The sequence below is a fragment of the Suncus etruscus genome, chromosome 2, assembly GCF_024139225.1.
Source record: "Suncus etruscus isolate mSunEtr1 chromosome 2, mSunEtr1.pri.cur, whole genome shotgun sequence".
NCBI lineage: Eukaryota > Metazoa > Chordata > Mammalia > Eulipotyphla > Soricidae > Suncus > Suncus etruscus.
The window spans coordinates 6795110-6814306 of NC_064849.1; the positions used below are offsets into that span (position 1 = coordinate 6795110).

The window sequence follows — 19197 nt, forward strand, 5'->3', positions numbered from 1 at the left end:
TACAAGCCTGGAGAAGTAACTACTGTAGTGGATTTCAAACAGTGAAAACAGTGACTGGCCTTTGTTCACTAGTCACATGTTTTGCTTCTGCTTCATCTTTCTCATGCCTTTGCATTTCCAGTTACTGCACTATGAGATAGATGGGCACTGCTGTAAGATGTCCTTCACTCAATTTACTAAATTTCATGAGTGCCTAGGTGATAAAAATAAAAAACCATCACTGCTCCTCCATTGGTTCAGAAACTGGAAATTTTGTTTTCAGCTAACGTAAGTCTAATGAAAAGCACCTGCTTTGAAACAACCGAATGATTCAGGCAGAAATAATTTCCTCTGCTTACTATCTGTCACAAAGACTTAAGATGTAAACCCAGAGGACCCAACACAGAAGATTACCTCCAAAAGTCTAACAGCCTGGTAACGGGCTTCTAATTTCACTGTCATAAACTTGCCTCCGGGCAATTTGGCCTAGGAAGCAGTTCTCTTAAAAAAAAAAAAAAAAAAACGAGAAAACACAACAGATACAACATGTGGCCCAGCCACCCGCATTCCATTCCAAGCACCCCATATAGTCCCCATGAGCCCGCCAGGATTAAGCCCCAGCACCGCAGAATGTGGATCCAGAACAGAAACAGAACCTCCCAACAGTGCTCCAGGATTTACTTTATTCAATGCAAAAAAAATCTACCCTTCATGCATTACACAGAAGGTTCACACTGCTCTTTTCCTTGTGGTCTTGGGGCCACACGGGCTGTGCCCAGGAGTCATCCCAGGGGGGCCTGGGGAATCCTAAGGAATCTGGGCATGCAGGCCCGCGACTTCCCTGTGCCCCCTCTTATTTTTTAAGCCTCGATCTCGAAACCAGCCCGACGACGTCTCCTCCATTTGCAGGTTGTCCGCCTCGCCTGGCTGGCGAGGGCCAGGGACCTGTCAAGGTCTCCCTTCAAGGAGCCCGGGTTAAACTCAACCCACCTCTCACGGCCGAGAGCGAGCGTGAGGGCCGCCCCAAGAAGGCTCCAGAGCCCTCAGCCCCGCTGTCTCCACACCGGGGCGGCCTCTCCCGGGCCCCGCACCTGACGGACGAGCTCGGCCACCACACAGCACACTGGCCGCTCGCTCTGACACGCACAAGGAGGGTCCGGGCGCACGGGGCCTCTCTAGGCCACGGCGGATCGAGACTCGATGACGAGAAGGCGGCGGCGCGCAGGGCCTCTCTAGGCCGCGGCGGTCCGAGACTCGATGGGACGAACTTCCCCCGGAAGTTGCCTCGGCGAGAGGAGACGCCCGGAAGTGCGTCACTTCCCTCTTCCGGCTGGCGGGTTTCCGGGCCGCGGGCACGGAGGCTCGGAGCTGTCGGGGGCGCGGTGGTGGTGGTGCCGCACTCGCGCGCCCCGGGGCGGCCACGTTGCTCAGCTAGGCTGGGCGAGGCGGAGGCGGCCTCCCCAACTCCAAGTCCCAGCTAACTCCCCTTCGGCGCGGGCTCCGGAGCCTCGAGAGACGCCGAGCGCTGACGGGCCCTGCGCGGAGCAGCCGCTAGGCCGGGCCTCCCGGGGACTCTGGTCCTCGGACTGCAGGCTGTGGGCCCCGGTACCGGGAGTGTTTGCACGGTTCTACCGAGGGCTAGGGCCGCTGCTTGCTGACCCTGCCTGCACCCCTCTCCCCCAGCTCGTCCATCTCCCCCTCACTGCACTCCTCATCCCCCCACGTCTCCCAGCACCCGGGAGGGCAAATCTTCCCTTCGCTGTCAAGTGGAGGCTGTCAAGTGGGGCGGGAGAAGCGCCCCTTTATTCCACACAGGGGACCGGTACTTCTCGTTGAAACCCAAGAAGTTCAGAACAGCACCCGGATTCTGGAATGACGGGAACAGGAAACCCGTTGAACCCACGAGAAGTTCAGCATGGCAACCTAGTCGTCCTTTGATGTTAGGATGATGGCAGCAGCAAGCCCCCTGTGCAATACTGGCTTCATCCCAAAGCTGTACAGTCAGTAAGTGCTGACGTTCTCATATGCCAGCCTTCTTGGAGTTATTCTTTTGTTTTGTTTTGTTTTGTTTTGTTTTGAAGGGGGCCCACACCCGGGGGTTCCTCCTGGCTCTATGCTCAGAAATCGCTCCTGGCAGGCTCGGGGGACCCTATGGGATGCCGGGATTCGAACCACCGACCTTCTGCATGCAAAGCAAACGCCTTACCTCCATGCTATCTCTCCGGCCCCTGGAGTTATTCTTAAGGGACATCAATTGGCATTTATCTCCAGTGGGATGTACTGAAAGAAAAGCCTTGATAATTGATTTTTTTTTTAATCTGGGGTTGGGGAGGCTATACTCAGCGGTGCTCAGGAGTAACTCCTGGATTTGCACCCAGGAATCACTCCTGGTGGGCTTTGGGGACCATAAGAGATGCCAGGGATGACAAGGCAAATGATGCCGTATCCACTGTACTCTGGGGGCTCCGGCCCCATAGATTTTTCAAGGGAATGCAAGTACTTGGGTGCTGTTTTGTTGATTTTGTTTTGCTTTTTAATGTTGTGGTTTTCTTATTGATCTGACTTTATTTCCCTTACACTCAGTGCTTTAGGAAGAAGTTTCATCTATTGATTTTGTACCAGACCTGATTGGGCCTCAGTTGTCAAAACTGTGCTGGTGGAGAGCAAAACTATTCCTTGAGCAGAATGATGACTCTAGATCTGCGAATGGCTCAGTATCTGAACCCTCACATCAGGGCTCTATGTGACACCAAAAGACTTGTGACTGAGCACTCCAGCCACAGTAAGGAACGGACCTCACAAACTGACAATCGCACATCCGAGACCTTCCGCCAGCAGTTCCGGAGCTTCCATTGCCATGAAGCAGCTGGGCCACGCGCTGCTGTTGGCCGCCTGCAGGAATTATGCAGCCAGTGGCTGCGGCCTGAGATTCACTCGAAAGAGCAGATCCTGGACTTGCTGGTGCTGGAGCAGTTCCTGACCATTCTGCCCAGAGAGACAGAGACGCGGTTGAAGAATCACAATATACGGACCATTGAGGAGGCCGTGAGTCTGCTAGAATGCTGGCAGAGGGAAGCTGGGCAAGCAAGGAATGGGGTGAGAAGGAAAACCCTTGAGAAATACTCTGAAAAAAGAGGAGGTGGATACTATTGTGTTGGGGCAGTTATCAGATGGATTAGGTCACTAGGCTGGTATTCCTTTTTTTGTTTGGTTTTGGGGTCATATCTAGTGGTGCTCAAGACTTAACTTCTGGCTCTGAACTCCGGATCACTTCTGGGTGGACTCCAGATACCCTCATGGGTGCTGGAGATTGAGCCCATACCATGTTCTGAAGAACTGAACTGAAACAGACAGAATTACAGCAGAATCAGTGTCGAGTTCTCAAAGTTTATGGCTGTGATACTTTTTTCTGGCCTTAAAGAAGAGTTGAGTGGGCTGTACTATAGAGTAGTGGGTAGGGCATTGCTTTGTATGTGGCCGACCTGGGTTCTATCCCTAACATCCCATATGGTCTCTCCAGTACTGCTAGGAGTGATTTCTGAATGCAAAGCCAGAATGTCAGGTGTGCCCCCCCCCCCAATTATATCTCCCTCCCACAAAAGTAATAAGTCTGGTTTGGGTTGGGTTTTTAGAAACAAAGAATGAGAGATGGAGAACAAGGGACCTATGCAAATGGGAGATGCTTAGAAATAAAAGGTGAACCAGAGATTTGGGAGAAGAGCACCCTACTAACATGTTCCAGATAATCAGCTCAGTACCCACACATCAGAATACTGTACCCTGATACCACTAATAAGACTCAGACTACAAAAATAAAGGGGGTTTAGAGAGATTGTTGTAGTCTGGAGCCCTAGCTTTATTTTGGCTTTTGGATCACACCTGACAGTACTTAGAACTTGTCTCTGTACTTGAGAATCACTTCCGGTAGGATTCTGGAGACTGTTGTGCTGCGATTGAACCCGAATCAGTTGTGTGCAAAGCCAGCACCCTACCCTCTGTACTGTATCTAGGATTCCCCTCCCTCATTTTAAATTTAAAATTTAAGATTCTGAGAGTGAGGAGAAAGTTGGGCTTGACCCTGAGCAAGCGACATCACAAACTGGAGAACACAGGACAGGGTAGCCAGTCTGTGTTACCATGCTGTGGAGATGAAACTAAACCCTTCACTCCTTATTCTGTTCCCATTCTCTGGAATCTTCCTGACTACAGGGGGAATTAATAACAGACTTTCTATTTTTATTTTACTTTTTTGGTTTTTGGGTCACACCTGGCAGTGCTCAGGGGTTACTCCTGGCTCCATGCTCAGAAATCGCCCCTGGCAGGCACAGGGGACCTTATGGGATGCCGGGATTCGAACCAATGACCTTCTCCATGAAAGGCAAATGCCTTACCTCCATGCTATCTCTCCGGCCCAGACTTTTTATTTTTTTATTTTTTTATTTTTTTTGGTTTTTGGGACACACCCGGCGGTGCTCAGGGGTTACTCCTGGCTGTCTGCTCAGAAATAGCTCCTGGCAGGCACGGGGGACCATATGGGACACCGGGATTCGAACCAACCACCTTTGGTCCTGGATCGGCTGCTTGCAAGGCAAACACCGCTGTGCTATCTCTCCGGGCCCAGACTTTTTATTTTTTTATTTTATTTTATTTTTTTTGGTTTTTGGGCCACACCCGGTAACGCTCAGGGGTTACTCCTGGCTATGCGCTCAGAAGTCGCTCCTGGCTTGGGGGACCATATGGGACACCGGGGGATGGAACCGCGGTCCGTCCAAGGCTAGTGTAGGCAAGGCAGGCACCTTACCTCTTGCGCCACCTCCCAGCCCCGACTTTTTATTTTTAAACTTGATTGATTGGTTGGTTTTTGGGCCACAACCAGTGGTGCTCAGGGGTTACTCCTGACTCTGCACTCAGAAATCACCCCCAGCAGGCTGGGGGACCATATAGGATGCGGAGAATCAAACCAGGTCCCTCCCTGGTCAGCCACATGTAATGCAAATGTCCTACCACAGTGTTATCTCTCTGGCTTCAATGACATGACATTTTTTTATTATTAAATATATTTTTTATTTAAGTAACATCATATTTGGGTTACAGTCATAACCAGAACACCCCCCTTCACCAGTGTAACATTACCTCCTCCCCCCTTCCCATCCCCTGCCTGTTTTCGAGACAGGCATTCTACTACAGTAATTTGTTTTTAGTTTTTTTTTTGTTTGTTTGTTTGTTTTGGTTTTTGGGCCACACCCGGCGGTGCTCAGGGGTTACTCCTGGCTATCTGCTCAGAAATAGCTCCTGGCAGGCACGGGGCACCATATGGGACACCGGGATTCGAACCAACCACCTTTGGTCCTGGATCGGCTGCTTGCAAGGCAAACACCGCTGTGCTATCTCTCCAGGCCCAGTAATTTGTTTTTAAGTTCAGTAAGTTGTATTTTATTCCTTAAAGGATAAGAGTAAAAAAATATAGTAAATGTGTGATAGTGGCAATCGCCAATGTTTGCATAGGTCCAGAAAAATGGAGAAAATGGGAAGAAAAATCCTTGAGCTGATTACAAAAAGGCCTCACCCCAGAAGTTTATTGGCATAAGACAGACTCTGGGTTCCAGGCATACCAGTCTATCCAACTCCAGTCTTTCTCAAGGTCCCAGTGAAACTTTTTCACACTTTAGCTATAGTTGGTATCAGACTTTTATATTTAAAGACTCTGGATTCTGTGCATTTCTTTCGTTGATGTCAGGCTGATGTGGAGCATCCTCTAGTTTCAGCATATCATTAAATGCAGAGAGATCTGCTCTGCATGCAGACTGTTGCTGAGTCACCTGGGTGTTGGGAGTATTCTTTGGAGTCAGTCAATGCCAAAGCAGTGGTAGGTCTTCTCTGGTAGAGGCTTGGATCCTGGGAATGTTAAAGACAATTGTGGTTGTTTCCATAGTTCAGGTGTGTGTGGGCGATGCCCATTCTTCTAAGGCCTGAGCCAAATCATTTTGCCAATGTTCAGGGTAAAAGGCAAGGCCAATAGATTTCTTAGCCTTAAAAAAAAATAATTGGGGGCCGGAGAGATAGCATGAAGGTAACGCGTTTGCCTTTCATGCAGAAGGTCATTGGTTCGAATCCCGGCATCCCATATGGTCCCCTGTGCCTGCCAGGAGCAATTTCTGAGCGTAGAGCCAGGAGTAACCCCTGAAGGCTGCCGGGTGTGACCCCCCACACACAAAAAAATTGGGGATCACCAGGTTCATTCCTGCAGTGTTCAGGGGGCCATGTGATGCTGGAAAGGTAATGAGAAAGCCTAGGAAGACACCTGAGAATGGGTAAGCTGGATGGGAGTTGTATAGGGTGTGTATATTGTGGTAGTCAGACCCAGGCTGTATGCAGCTAGAAGGAAGCCCACTGGATGTAGGAGAGGTCTGACAATAGCCATATCCTTTAATTATTGATTTTCCCAGATTTGTGGCCATTTCTTTGTATAAGATTAGTCACCCTTGGGGCTGGAGCGGTGACGCAGTAGTAGGGCATTTGCCTTGCACGACGAGGCTGACCTGGGATGGACGGTGGTTTGCTCCTCCGGCGTCCATATTGTCCCCCGAACCAGGAGCGGTTTCTGAGTACATAGCCAGGAGTAACCCCTAAGCGTCACTGGGTGTGACCCAAAAACCAATCTATACTTGTCACCCACTGATTTTTGTTTGTTTGTTTGTTTTTTTTTGGTTTTTGGGCCACACCCTGTGACGCTCAGGGGTTACTCCTGGCTATGCGCTCAGAAGTTGCTCCTGGCTTCTTGGGGGACCATATGGGACGCCGGGGGATCGAACCTCGGTCTGTCCTAGGCTAGCGCAGGCAAGGCAGGCACCTTACCTCCAGCGCCACCGCCTGGCCCCACACCCACTGATTTTTGTCAGTAAGTCTTTATCATCATATTTTAGTATCATACTTCTTTTTTTTTTTTTTTTTTTTTGGTTTTTGGGCCACACCCGGCGGTGCTTAGGGGTTACTCCTGGCTGTCTGCTCAGAAATAGTTCCTGGCAGGCACAGGGACCATATGGGACACCGGGTTTCGAACCAACCACCTTAGGTCCTGGATCGGCTGCTTGCAAGGCAAACGCTGCTGTGCTATCTCTTCGGGCCCAGTATCATATTTCTTAACTGAATTTTCACTGGCTCTTATCTTGAACCATCAACCCCCAAGTCAAAATTAAATCTTCTGGTAACAAAGGTTTAATTTTAGGTTGCTGTCCATGATCTGGCAAAGGAAATGATGCATTTTGAAGAAATATCAACTGCCCTAAGTTTCACTTTAAAACCACCAGAATTCCAGCCAGTTGACATATCTCAGAATGAAGAATTTTGGAATACATTTTGGGGTCTACAAGAACAATTGAGATGGAAGATGCATAAAGAAACTGGGCCTTGGTTTGAAAGGGGTAAGAAATTAATAATAATTTTCTTCTGGGAGATATGCTAGTAATTCAAGCTAAAATGGAATGTTGTAAGCAGTTTCTTGAACTCATCTCTGGATCTGCCTAGCTACCAACCCATTCTACAGACCCAGTTCAGTTGCAGAAAAATTTATACCTCAGTGGCAGTTATCCATAGTGCAGTGCAGATATACGTAAACCACAGTACTCTTACAATAATGTGGACTCTGAAAGTGAAGCCACTTCCTCATGATAGCAGAGGGACTGGAATAAGAAATGGGCTGTTGGCAGAATATGAACACAGCCAGCTCCAGGAAATGTGTAAGGAATTCTGTTGTATCCTAGAGTTTCTGAGTTCTTCATTCTCATATTTTTTGGATTGGGGCCACACTTGGCTGTGTTCAGGGATCATCACCCTTGGCAGTTCTGAGGAACCATTTGCTGTGCCAGGATTCACACCAGCATCTGTCATGTGTAAGGCAAGTGCCTTAACTTTTGTTTTAATTTTTTTTGATCCCATTAAATATATTTAGTGTTTTGACCACTTAAACAGTTTGCTATTGGATGCACATAAAAATGATTTTCTTGGGCTGGAAAGGGTTCAGGTGCGTACTTTAAATGTAGTCAACCCTGGGGTCAGAGCAATAGCACAGTAGGTAGGGTGTTTGCCTTGCATGCGGTCTACCTGGGTTCACTTCTCAGTATCCCATACAGGGTCCCCGGAGCCTGCCTGGAGTAATTTTGAGTGCAGAGCCAGGAGATATCCCTGAGCACCACCAAGTGTAGCCCCAAACCCAAAAATGCAATCAATCCTGGTTTGATCCCTGACATCACATGGAAGAGTGACCCCTGAGCACTGTTGGTGTAGCCCATCTTCCCACCACCCTCCCATACCCTCCAAAAAACAATCAGGATATGAAGAGAAATGAAAGATTTTATTTGGCTCTTTTCCAACCACAGCTCTTCCTGCACACCTGACTCTAGCCTTTCCTGAGCAGACAAACATCAAAGATGGGACAGTGGCCCCTAAACTCATCTTGCCTGAATTCCAGGTGAGCTAGAATTCCTCTGTTGCCTGTGCCACACTGCCCACAGGTGCTCAGAGGCACATTTCCCCAAATGCTCTCCCTGGAAAATTCAGCACCCCCAACATACTTGATCATCCTTCGCCTACTTGCTGCTTTCTCCTGGTGTGACCGTCATACCTTTCACTGCCAGATGACTGTGCAGTACATGGGCTGGGCAGTTGGGTAGTTGTGTGGTGGCAAGTACTGACTGAGCTGAAGAAGCCCCTTCTCTTCCACAGAGCTTGTTCACGTTTGAAGAAGTGGCCCTCTATTTTTCCCAGGAAGAATGGGCCTTACTGGATCCCACTCAGAAGGCCCTCTACAGTGATGTAATGCAGGAAAACTATGAGACAATCATCTCTCTAGGTAAATATTCTCTGAATTTGGATGATTTATCATGATCTCAGTTCCCTGGAGTGCCTACTGTGAGAGAGTGGTTTTCCTCAAAGCTGGATTACTCTCAACTAGATTGTATTGCGGGCGAGGTGCGGAGGGGGAAGGATTCAGAACCTGGGAGGGATCTTTGTCTTAGTGCCTGTGCTTATTCTTTTTTTTTTTTTTTTTCACATCTATGACATTTATTTCAGTAATTAGCATCAGGTATAAATGACATCTCCAACAAGCAACCATCCTTTTTTTACATAATCTAGCTGTCATTGAAGTAGTATGTCAGTGTTTTCAGGAGCTTTTCAATTCAATTAGCAAATCTTTGTCAATGGAGTTAATTTTAAATAATTTCTTTCCAATTTCCTGCTGTTGGTTTTCCTTTATTTTAAGCATACTTTATATATATATATATATATATTTATATTTATATTTATATTTATATATATATATTTTTTAATTTAATGCCTGTGCTTATTCTTGATTTCAAAATTTCTTTTAGTCTTTGGAGTTCTTTTGTTTTGATTTGTTTTGGGGCCACACCCAGTGATGCTCAGGGGTTACTCCTAGCTCTGCACTCACGAATCACTTCTGGCAGACTGAGGACTCAGTGGGATTCATGGGATTGCACCTGGGTCATCCATGTGCAGGACCAAGCGCCTAATCCCTATAATATTTTTCTACCCCCCTAAAAAGTTTTGGTTTTGAGTCATACTGGCTCTGGGCTTACTCCTGGCTCAGGGATCACTCCCTACAGAGATCAGGGACTCTGGAGTGCCTAGGATTGAACTAGGGTTGACAGTACAAGGCAGGCACCTTATCTGCTGAACTATTGCTCAAGCTCTATTTTATAATTTTTATTTAATTATTTATTTTTTATTTTTTTGGTTTTTGGTTTTTGAGCCACACCCAGAGGTGCTCATAGGTTACTCCTGGCTCTGCACTCAGAAATTGCTCCCGGCAGGCTCAGGTGACCATATGGGATGCTGGGAATCAAACCTGCATTCGTCCCAGGTTAGCTGCGTGCATGACAAACACCCTACCATTATTATATCACTCCAGCCCCTATTTTATAATTCTTGGTACTGTTCTTCATCTCATCACTCTTCCAAATCTGCTCTTCCCTTCTCTTTATTGGCACCCTCATTTCAGACCAGAAAGGTTATAGTCATCTTTTATTTTAGTTTTGATCTTTCCATCATACCCCACTATTCACCCAGTAGCCCTCTTAGCTCAACCATCACAGTATAGCCTGCACATGAGCATGTCTCACTTTCAGCTCTGTTAGCTTCCCAGTCTAAGCCAGTGGAGTCTCATAGGTCTACCACAGTAGCTTTCTAACAGGCAGTCTTGGCCTCTTGCCCTCTTACAGTCTGATTTCCATATAGTTTTCAGCGATCTTTCTGTTTTCCCCTTTCCTTTCTCCTTTTCTTGTTGTATTCACCGGGAGTTTCTCACTTGGTTGCAACCCAGGAATCACAAATAGTAGTGCTGTCCGAGTCAAACTTGGCATATTTGATCCTGAGGATTGAAATCATGACTTCATCCCTGCAAAACATATTTTACAAATGAGCTATCTCTAGGCCGTGGAAGGCTCTTATAACAAATCTAAATCAGGGCCAGAGTGATAATACAGTGGGTGAGGCACTTGCCTTGCATGCAGCTGACCCCAATTTGATCCCCAATATCCCAAGTCTGCAAGGAGTTATTTCTGAGGACAGAGTCAAGAATAACTCCTAAGCATGGCTGTGTGTGCCCCACCTCCCCAAAAATAGTTCTCTGTATCAGGAACAGGAGTAATGATGCAATGGCTAGGTATATAATCTTTGATGTAGCTGATCTGCATTTAGATATCTGAGTTTGATACCAGCACTCCATGTGATTCTCTGGGCCCTGCTCTGAGTGATCTCTTATCTCAGAGCTAGGAGTAAGCTCTCAGTATCAGTGGATGTATCCTTGAAAAGCCAAAAGGAAAAAAAAATGTGGGTGAGATGCTAGCCTTGTACAAATTGACCTAGGTTCAATCCCTGGTATTGTCTCTCGAGCCCTGCCTGGAATGATTCCTTAGCACAAAGCAAGGAGTTAACTCTGAGTGGCCCAAAATAAAAAAGAAAACAAAATTAAAACAGCAAACTACACCCAAACCAGGGAGCAAGGCATTTATCTTTGGTAGGGATATCCTTGGCCTATATAAAGTTCTGTGTTTGATCTTCAGCACCAAAAAAGGAAACACATCAACCAAAAACACTAAATCATGACGTTTCTGCTTCAGCACTCAGGTGACCTACCATAATACAGTGCAACCAAAGTCTTTTTTTTTTTTTGATTTTTGGGCCACACCCATTGACGCTCAGGGGTTACTCCTGGCTATGCGCTCAGAAGTCGCTCCTGGCTTGGGGGACCATATGGGACACCGGGGGATCGAACCGAGGTCCGTCCAAGGCTAGCGCAGGCAAGGCAGGCACCTTAACTCTAGCGCCACCGCCCGGCCCTGCAACCAAAGTCTTAATGGATCCTTCAGGACCTCCAAGATTCACCCTTACTCAGCTTTCCTGCCCTCATCTACCACTTGTGCCCTTGCTTAGTCCTTTATAACCACATTATTTGTATCTCAGTGCTAATTTTTTTTGTTTCTGTTTTTTTTGTTTTTGTTTTTTTTTTTGGTGGTGTTTGGGGCTATGTTGGACCACTCTTGATGGTGCTCAGAGTTTATTCCTCACTCTGCACTCAGAGGTCATTCTTTGTCAGGGCTTGGAGAGCCATATGGGATACTGGGGATCAAACTTGGGTTGGTCGCTTGCTAGGTAAGCATACTACTCACTACTATTGCTCTGGTTTCCTAGTTTGTTTTTTGTTTTGTTTTGGGTCCACACAGCAGTGCATACTGGCTCTACACTCAGCACTACTCCTGGTAGTGCTCAGGGGACCACATGGGATGCCGGGATTGAACCCAGGCTGGTGTATGCAAGGCAGGTGCCTTAAATGTTGTACTGATCTCTCTGATCCCCTAGGATTTTAGGGGATTATTTTGGCTGATTTTTTTTTTTTTTTTTAGTGCTCAGGGGATACTCCTGGCTTCATGCTCAGAAATTGCTCCTGGCAGGCATGGGGAACCATATGGGATGCCGGGATTCGAACCACTGACCTTCTGCATGAAAGGCAAATGCCTTACCTCCTTGCTATCTCTCCGCCCCCGATTTTTTTTTCTTGAGCCACACCTGGCAGTGCTCAGATTTTACTTCTGGCTCTGCGGTGCTTGCTTTGGTATGAACCTTGGTTGCACTGCAAAGCAAGTAGTATCTGTACTGTGATATTGCTTGGGCCCTCGCTCATGCTTTTTAGGTGCATGGCAAATCTGACTTTGAGGATTCTATTCAAGTATCACTTTCTCAGAGAGACCTTCCACTCAAGCTTATCTAAATTAGCATCACAGACTACAATCTGAAATGCTTGTTTAGCCTTACTTTAAATGTTCTTCAAAACATTAATCACTTTGTAAACAATCTATGACTCGTTGTTTGGTTACTGACGTTCTTGCTAGGTGTTAGCTTCCTGAGATCAGGAACTTTGTTTTATTCACCATTATATTCTCTAGTTTATTTATAATACCCTACATGCTAGATAGTCTGACTATAACAACATTTATTAATGTATATTAGTAAACCTAATAGACATTTTTATTAAGTATGTGAGGAATACTTATACTTATCATACTTGTAATCTCTAGAAAAAGTTTGATTCTGAGTTTTTTCCTTCCTGGATTTGAACTAATGGGCTAACTAACAAGTGTGTGGTGAGAACTTTTCCGTTAGGAGCACCATCAAATTATAGAGATCATTTGCATATGAGATACCTAGGCCTCTGACCTTAACATCAACTTCCTAAGACTTGATCTTATCCAGGATAAATCCTTTAACTTAGCAGTTGTTGATCTCAGTTTTTTTCATTTTGCAGTATTATTTGTGCTTCCAAAACCTAAAGTGATCTCCTGTCTAGAGCAAGGGGAAGATCCATGGGTTCAAGGACTCCGGCAGTGCAAGAACAGTCCTGAAATGTTGCCTACAGGTAAATACTCCAGGGGAAGGGAAATATGCCTTCAATTAAAACCTTTGCAAAGTGTTTGTTATCTTAAAAGTTTATTTTTTTAAATTAACAGTCTCTTTTTCAACTTCTTTTTTTTTTGGTTTTTGGGTCACACCCGGCGGTGCTCAGGGGTGACTCCTGGCTGTCTGCTCAGAAATAGCTCCTGGCAGGCACGGGGGACCATATGTGACACTGGGATTCGAACCAACCACCTTTGGTCCTGGATCGGCTGCTTGCAAGGCAAACGCTGCTGTGCTATCTCTCCGGGCCCCTTTTTCAACTTCTTATTCTGCCATATAGATGCTGGCTGATTCTTATGTTTATTTCAACAGGGTTAAAGTTCAAAAATGACATTGAAAATCATCAGCCTATATGTCTTTCTAACTTAGAACCACAAGCACCGGGAGATACCGTGTCAAAAAATATCAAGATAAAAGTTCCTCAGAAAACAGCAGGTAAAGAAAATCATGGTAATATTCACAGGGCAGGGAAATGGCACCAAAGTAATCCAGTGAAGAAAAAGAGGAAACTTTCAACTTGGAAACAAGAGTTGCTAAAACTTATGGATGGCCCTAAGAAGCACCGTGCAGGAGAGAAGGCTTTTAAATGCCAAGAATGTGGGAAAAGCTTCAAAGTTAGTTCTGATCTTATTAAGCACCAAAGAATTCACACTGAAGAGAAGCCATATAAGTGTCAGCAATGTGATAAAAGGTTTCGATGGAGTTCTGATCTTAATAAGCACTTACCAACACACCAAGGAATAAAACCGTATCGATGTTCATGGTGTGGGAAAAGCTTCAGTCAGAATACAAATTTACACACACACCAAAGAACTCACACCGGAGAGAAGCCCTTTGCTTGTCATGAATGTGGGAAAAAGTTTAGTCAAAACTCACACCTTATTAAACACCAGCGAACCCACACAGGCGAACAGCCTTACAGCTGTAGTACTTGCGGCAGGAATTTTAGCAGACGGTCGAGCCTTCTCCGACACCAGAAGCTGCATCGGTAAGGGGTGAGTTCTGGTGTCCTAGGTCGGGAGAAGTCACATCAGTAGAGTATGACCTCTCTTGAAAACCTACATGAAGAATTTCATCAGTTAAAGTGGATGTATAAGCATCTCACAAAAACAAAACCAGATAAACTCTGTAGTAGTAATTGGTCATTTCGCATCATTTTCAGGGTTAGTATTTGTTTTTGGGGTTTTTTTTGTTTTTTTTTTTTTTTTGATTTTTGATTTTTGGGCCACACCCGGTAATGCTCAGGGGTTACTCCTGGCTATGTGCTCAGAAGTTGCTCCTGGCTTGGGGGACCATATGGGACACCGGGGGATGGAACCGCGGTCCGTCCAAGGCTAGCGCAGGCAAGGCAGGCACCTTACCTTTAGCGCCACCTCCTGGCCCCGGGTTTTTTTTTTTTGTTTGTTTTTTGGGCCACACCCTGTGACATTCGGGTTACTTCCAGCTATGCGCTCAGAAATCACTCCTGGCTTGGGACGCCAGGGGATCAAACCACGGTCCGTCCTAGGCTAGCGCGGGCAAGGCAGACACCTTACCACTTGCGCCACCACTCTGGCCCCATAGAGTTAGTATTTGTACTGTGTGTATGTGTTTTTTTCCACATAATTTTTAAAGCTTCTTTTTTTCCGCATAACTCTGAAACCAGTTTGAAAAAGAAAATCTTTAGGGAATGTGGTTGGCAGAACAGCAAATTCACTTCCAAAAGCAGAGGTTCAATTGTAAATTAGAAGTTGTGTTTCCAAAAAGAAAAAAAAAAAGAAGCTGTGTTTTCGAATTGGATCAGCCACATACTAGGCAGTCTTCCCAGTGTGCTGCCCTCCCACCTGGCCCATACACTCTTAAACACATACAGTGGAGGAATTTTTTGCACAGACTTCCAAGACAGAAAGCAATAAATACAAGTTTGTTGTATGTCATGTTCACGGTAGCAGGATTACCAGTCTTCAGCAGTTTCAGAAGCAATGGACTTTGTCGTCATGTTTTCTACAAAGCAAAATGATTTTCTTCCTTTCTCGTCACTGAAACACAACACACAAGAGTTGGACATTGACTTTCTTCCTGAACTTTTTGTAAACTTTAGCTCTTGAATTTTTCTAATACTAAAGTCATTTACTTCCCTAGGAAGTTTGCCTGATGTGCTAATAATGCACGATCGTGCCTTTCATCAGTGATATTTGAAGAAAAGGAAAACATCTCTAACGAGATCATATGAAAATGATTTGGAGTTTTAGCAATTGTAAAATTTGGGGGTGTACTAGTTGTAGAATCTGGTGCCTGATGCTATAAAGAAGAAAAAAATAATTTTCCACAGTAAAAGCAATTGAGTTGTTCCTTACCTAGTAAGGTACTAATAAAAGCAACCAGATTTTTTTTTTTAAATATGGAACGCTTCACGAATGTGCATGTCATCCTTGCGCAGAGGCCATGCTAATCTTCTCTGTATCGTTCCAATTTTAGGATACGTGCTGCCGAAGCGAGCACCAGATTATTTTTTTACTTTACAATATCAATAGGATAAAATAGCCATAAGAATACTATTTCCAGGGCTGGAGAGATAGCATGGAGATAAGGCATTTGCCTTGCATGCAGAAGGACAGAGGTTCAAATCCCAGCATCCCATATGGTCTCTTGAGCCTGCCAGGAGTGATTTCAGAGGATAGAGCCAGGAATAACCCCTGAGCGCTACTGGGTGTGACTCAAAAACATACAAAAAAAAAAAAAGAATACTATTTCTTTGGGGCTGGAGAGAAAGCACAGCACATCCATAAGGCATTTACCTTACAAGTGACCGGCCCAGGACCAACAGTGGTTCGAATCCTGGCATCCATATGGTCCCCGAGCCTGCCAGGAGTGATTTCTGAGCAGAGAGCCAGGAGAAACCCCTGAGCACTATCAGGTGTGGCCCAAAAACCAAAAAAAAAAAAAAAAAAAAAAGTACTATTTCCTTGAAAGATATAAAAATATTAATGACTTAGGTTCAGCTCAGGTATTTATTTGCTTTTTAATTTGACATTGGAAGCAATGAGATGCTGTGTTTGCTTCAAACTAGAGTGTGCTTCAGGTAGGATCCTATAGTTCACTGGGGCAGTCAACAAGGACTGGGTTTCCAGAATAGAACATTTTGGAACCAACTCTCCAGGGTTCATATTTGTGTCGTTTGTCTTCTACTGTTAGCTGGCAAATGAGCAGAGGATGCCATCTGTCATGTCTAGCACTGTTTAGCAGAAGTGTTAGGTAATAACATTTGATTTACTGCTACAAAGAGAGACTGGATTTTCTTTTAACTCACCTTTGGTGGGAAGTGGGTTTAGGTCATACCTGGTTATGTCTCATGCTCTATGCTCAGGAAATACAGTCCTTGGGGGACCTTATGTGGTGCCAGGGTCAGACATGTGCTGGCTTTATAAAGGTAAGACCTTTCTCCACTGTGTTGGCTCTCTTTAGTTCATCTTAGTTCATCATAGTGTTTGGTTTTTTTTGGGGTGGCACACTCAGAAGTTCTCACGGGTTACTCCTTGTTCTGTACCCAGAAATCTGGCAGGCTCAAGGGACCATATGGGATGCCACTGATTGAATGCAAGGCCCTCCCTGCTCTGCTATTGCTCCAGCCCCTAGTTCATTCTAACGACAATAGTGACTGCTCCTTCTAGAGTCAAGATGTCAGGAATGGGGTTAAATAAATTCCATATACATGAAGTTAGTAGTTAAGAAATATGGCAGCTTGTTGAAGACTAAGTAACTAAAGGGTTCTTGGGCTATAACACAGCTTCCTCTTAAAGGCTAGAATATAATGTTCTGCCTGTACAGATAGCCTAATGCTGTGTCATTGTGTAGTTTTTAAGGCTTCCTATTATCCTATTACTGGTTACAATGCTCTAGTCTTCATTTTCTCCATAAAGTAGAGAACACAGGATTGTTGTGGGCATTATGTGAATTTTTGTAAGTGTCCTAACACTCCTGGCTAATAGCACTTGTTCAGTTTGTTTTGTTTTGGTTTTTGAGGTTTTTTTTTGTTTGCTCTTTGATGAATTGTGCTGATTAACTTAATTCAATAAATTAATTATTGATTGATTGACTTAATTCAATAAATTAATTATTAATTAAATTAATTAATTCAATAAATTCTCCATAAAGTAGAGAACACAGGATTGTTGTGGGCATTATGTGAATTTTTGTAAGTGTCCTAACACTCCTGGCTAATAGCACTTGTTCAGTTTGTTTTGTTTTGGGTTTTGGGGGGTTTTTTTGGTTTGCTCTTTGATGAATTGTGCTGATTGACTTAATTCAAGGAGCAACCTGTGAGTGACTACTCCTTTCAAGAGCTACACAAATAGGACCTGGAGTGTTATTTCTGAAGTATAGCCTGCTCTGACACACAGATCTGTAGTTCTTATCCAGCACCTTTTCCTTGAGGCTACATTGTTTTGTTCATTTATTTTGTTCTTGGGCCGCACCTGATGGTGCTCGGGGATCAGATCCTGGTGAGTTTGGGGGACCATTTGTGGTTCTTGGCGTTGAACCCAGACCAGCCACTTGCAAGGCAAATTTCGTATTTGCTTACCCATTTCTCTGACCCCAGGGGACTGTATTTTTGGTGGCTACTTCAGTCATTCAGTCTACTAAGAGCGTTGGCACAATTCTGAATTCAAGATACAACAACAAAAGAAATTTATATCTCATGGAGTGTGTCCTAGAGACTGATTTAGGGAAAAGGAAAAAATGCTTCCCTGTCTCTACTGAATGAGACTGGATGTTGAGATAGTTTCTGAAATTGAGTAGAAGCGTGATTTCTGGAGTGAGGCACTGGTGTAAAACTTGTGCTTTCTCTCCCTTCCTCAGTCATAAAAGCAGAGAAGACCCACAAGATCAAAGCAGTTCGAATTGAGGCTCCCACATGGGGAAAGCTGTTCTCAAGAGTCCCCAAAATCTTTCACAAACTTTGTAGTAATGAAAAATCTTTATTGTATTAAACCACTGATGTGTTGGTGCTTGTGTTTCTCAAGTATCTGTCAAGCTGTTCAAAAAATGACTATTCTAGAGCTCAAGATCTTTTCCTTTCTGTTTGGCCTGACTTTGGTCCAATCTCAAAATGAGGAACCTGCCTCCTTAGCTGTTCTGCCGTTGGGAGCACTTAGATGTGAATGACATGGTGGAAGGAAAGACCAGCTATTTGCCTGAGATGAATTCTTAGTTGCCTAAGGGAAGACAATTTTTCTTTGCTGACATTCCTCTTATCCTTTGCCCATTTGTTCCAGTGCTCCATATATATAAGGTGAGTTCACTTGACAGGCCCCACTAGAAGGGTCCAAGCTGCTATCCTTCCCTTGGGTGAGTTCACTAGATCTCAGGGAGTAGTTTGGTAGCCACTTCAGAGACCTTGAATCATGCTTCAAGTCTGATGGAGGGAGAGTAGTTGGTGGTTCTGGGTTGACAATTCAGATGCAGCCGGTGTGGGAAAGGGCGGGGGGTGGGGGGGGGATAATTATTAGAAGAGAGAAACCTCCAGTGGGAAAGTCCCTGTTGACCAGAAATTGCAGCACAATGTCTTGTTTGGCTCCTAAGTTTGGGATTTGGAGTGAACATGCCAAGTTGGAATTTCTTAACAGCCTTATCAAAGGGCTGAGATTACTTAAATATAAAGCCTTTGATGTTTGCTTTAACAGTGAAATCTGAGGGGCCGGGCGGTGGCGCTAAAGGTAAGGTGCCTGCCTTGCCTGCGCTAGCCTTGGACGGACCGCGGTTCGATCCCCCGGTGTCCCATATGGTCCCCCAAGCCAGGAGCAACTTCTGAGCACATAGCCAGGAGTAACCCCTGAGCGTTACCGGGTGTGGCCCAAAAACCAAAAAAAAAAAAAAAAAAAAAAACAGTGAAATCTGAAAAATCTCGACAATATCTTGGAAGTTCTCACAAATATATCCTCCATGATCAAGAGTTTTAGGACAAACCACAAAGTGCTTTACTGAGTTTGTTCGGGTAACGATAGCCTTACATGGCTCCAAAGCTGGTTCTGAGAGCTGGACCTTTTTATCTAAACCTATCATTGTCCAAATTAGTCTGAATAGCCACAATGGGGGACCGGAGAGATAGCATGGAGGTAAGGCATTTGCCTTGCATACAGGTCAGTGGTTCGAATCCTGGCATCCCATATAGTCCCCCGCACCTGCCAGGGGCAATTTCTGAGCATAGAGCCAGGAGTGACCCCCCCAAAAAAAACAAAAACAAAATAAATAGCCACAATGTAGTTACTG

General features: G+C 45.1%; 1 protein-coding gene and 1 non-coding gene across 3 annotated transcripts; one reads left to right on the top strand and one right to left on the bottom strand.

The window, feature by feature from the left end:
• The first annotated feature begins 1638 nt into the window (after nucleotides 1-1638).
• Nucleotides 1639-17922, top strand: ZNF75A (zinc finger protein 75a). 2 transcript variants are annotated; one of them, XM_049768468.1, is made up of 7 exons: nucleotides 1639-1983; nucleotides 2563-3075; nucleotides 7205-7400; nucleotides 8355-8446; nucleotides 8701-8827; nucleotides 12800-12910; nucleotides 17788-17922. In XM_049768468.1, the coding sequence occupies exons 2-7, from the start codon at nucleotides 2665-2667 to the stop codon at nucleotides 17916-17918; spliced, it is 1068 nt and encodes a 355-aa protein (XP_049624425.1). In that variant the 5' UTR covers nucleotides 1639-1983; nucleotides 2563-2664; the 3' UTR covers nucleotides 17919-17922. The 2 variants fall into 2 exon arrangements, with proteins under 2 accessions (XP_049624425.1, XP_049624424.1); XM_049768467.1 differs by lacking the exon at nucleotides 17788-17922 and adding an exon at nucleotides 13261-14004.
• LOC126003173 (U6 spliceosomal RNA) lies at nucleotides 15323-15429 on the bottom strand. Its single transcript, XR_007493709.1, has one exon. It is a non-coding gene; the product is annotated as a U6 spliceosomal RNA (small nuclear RNA).
• Nucleotides 17923-19197: the final 1275 nt, after the last annotated feature.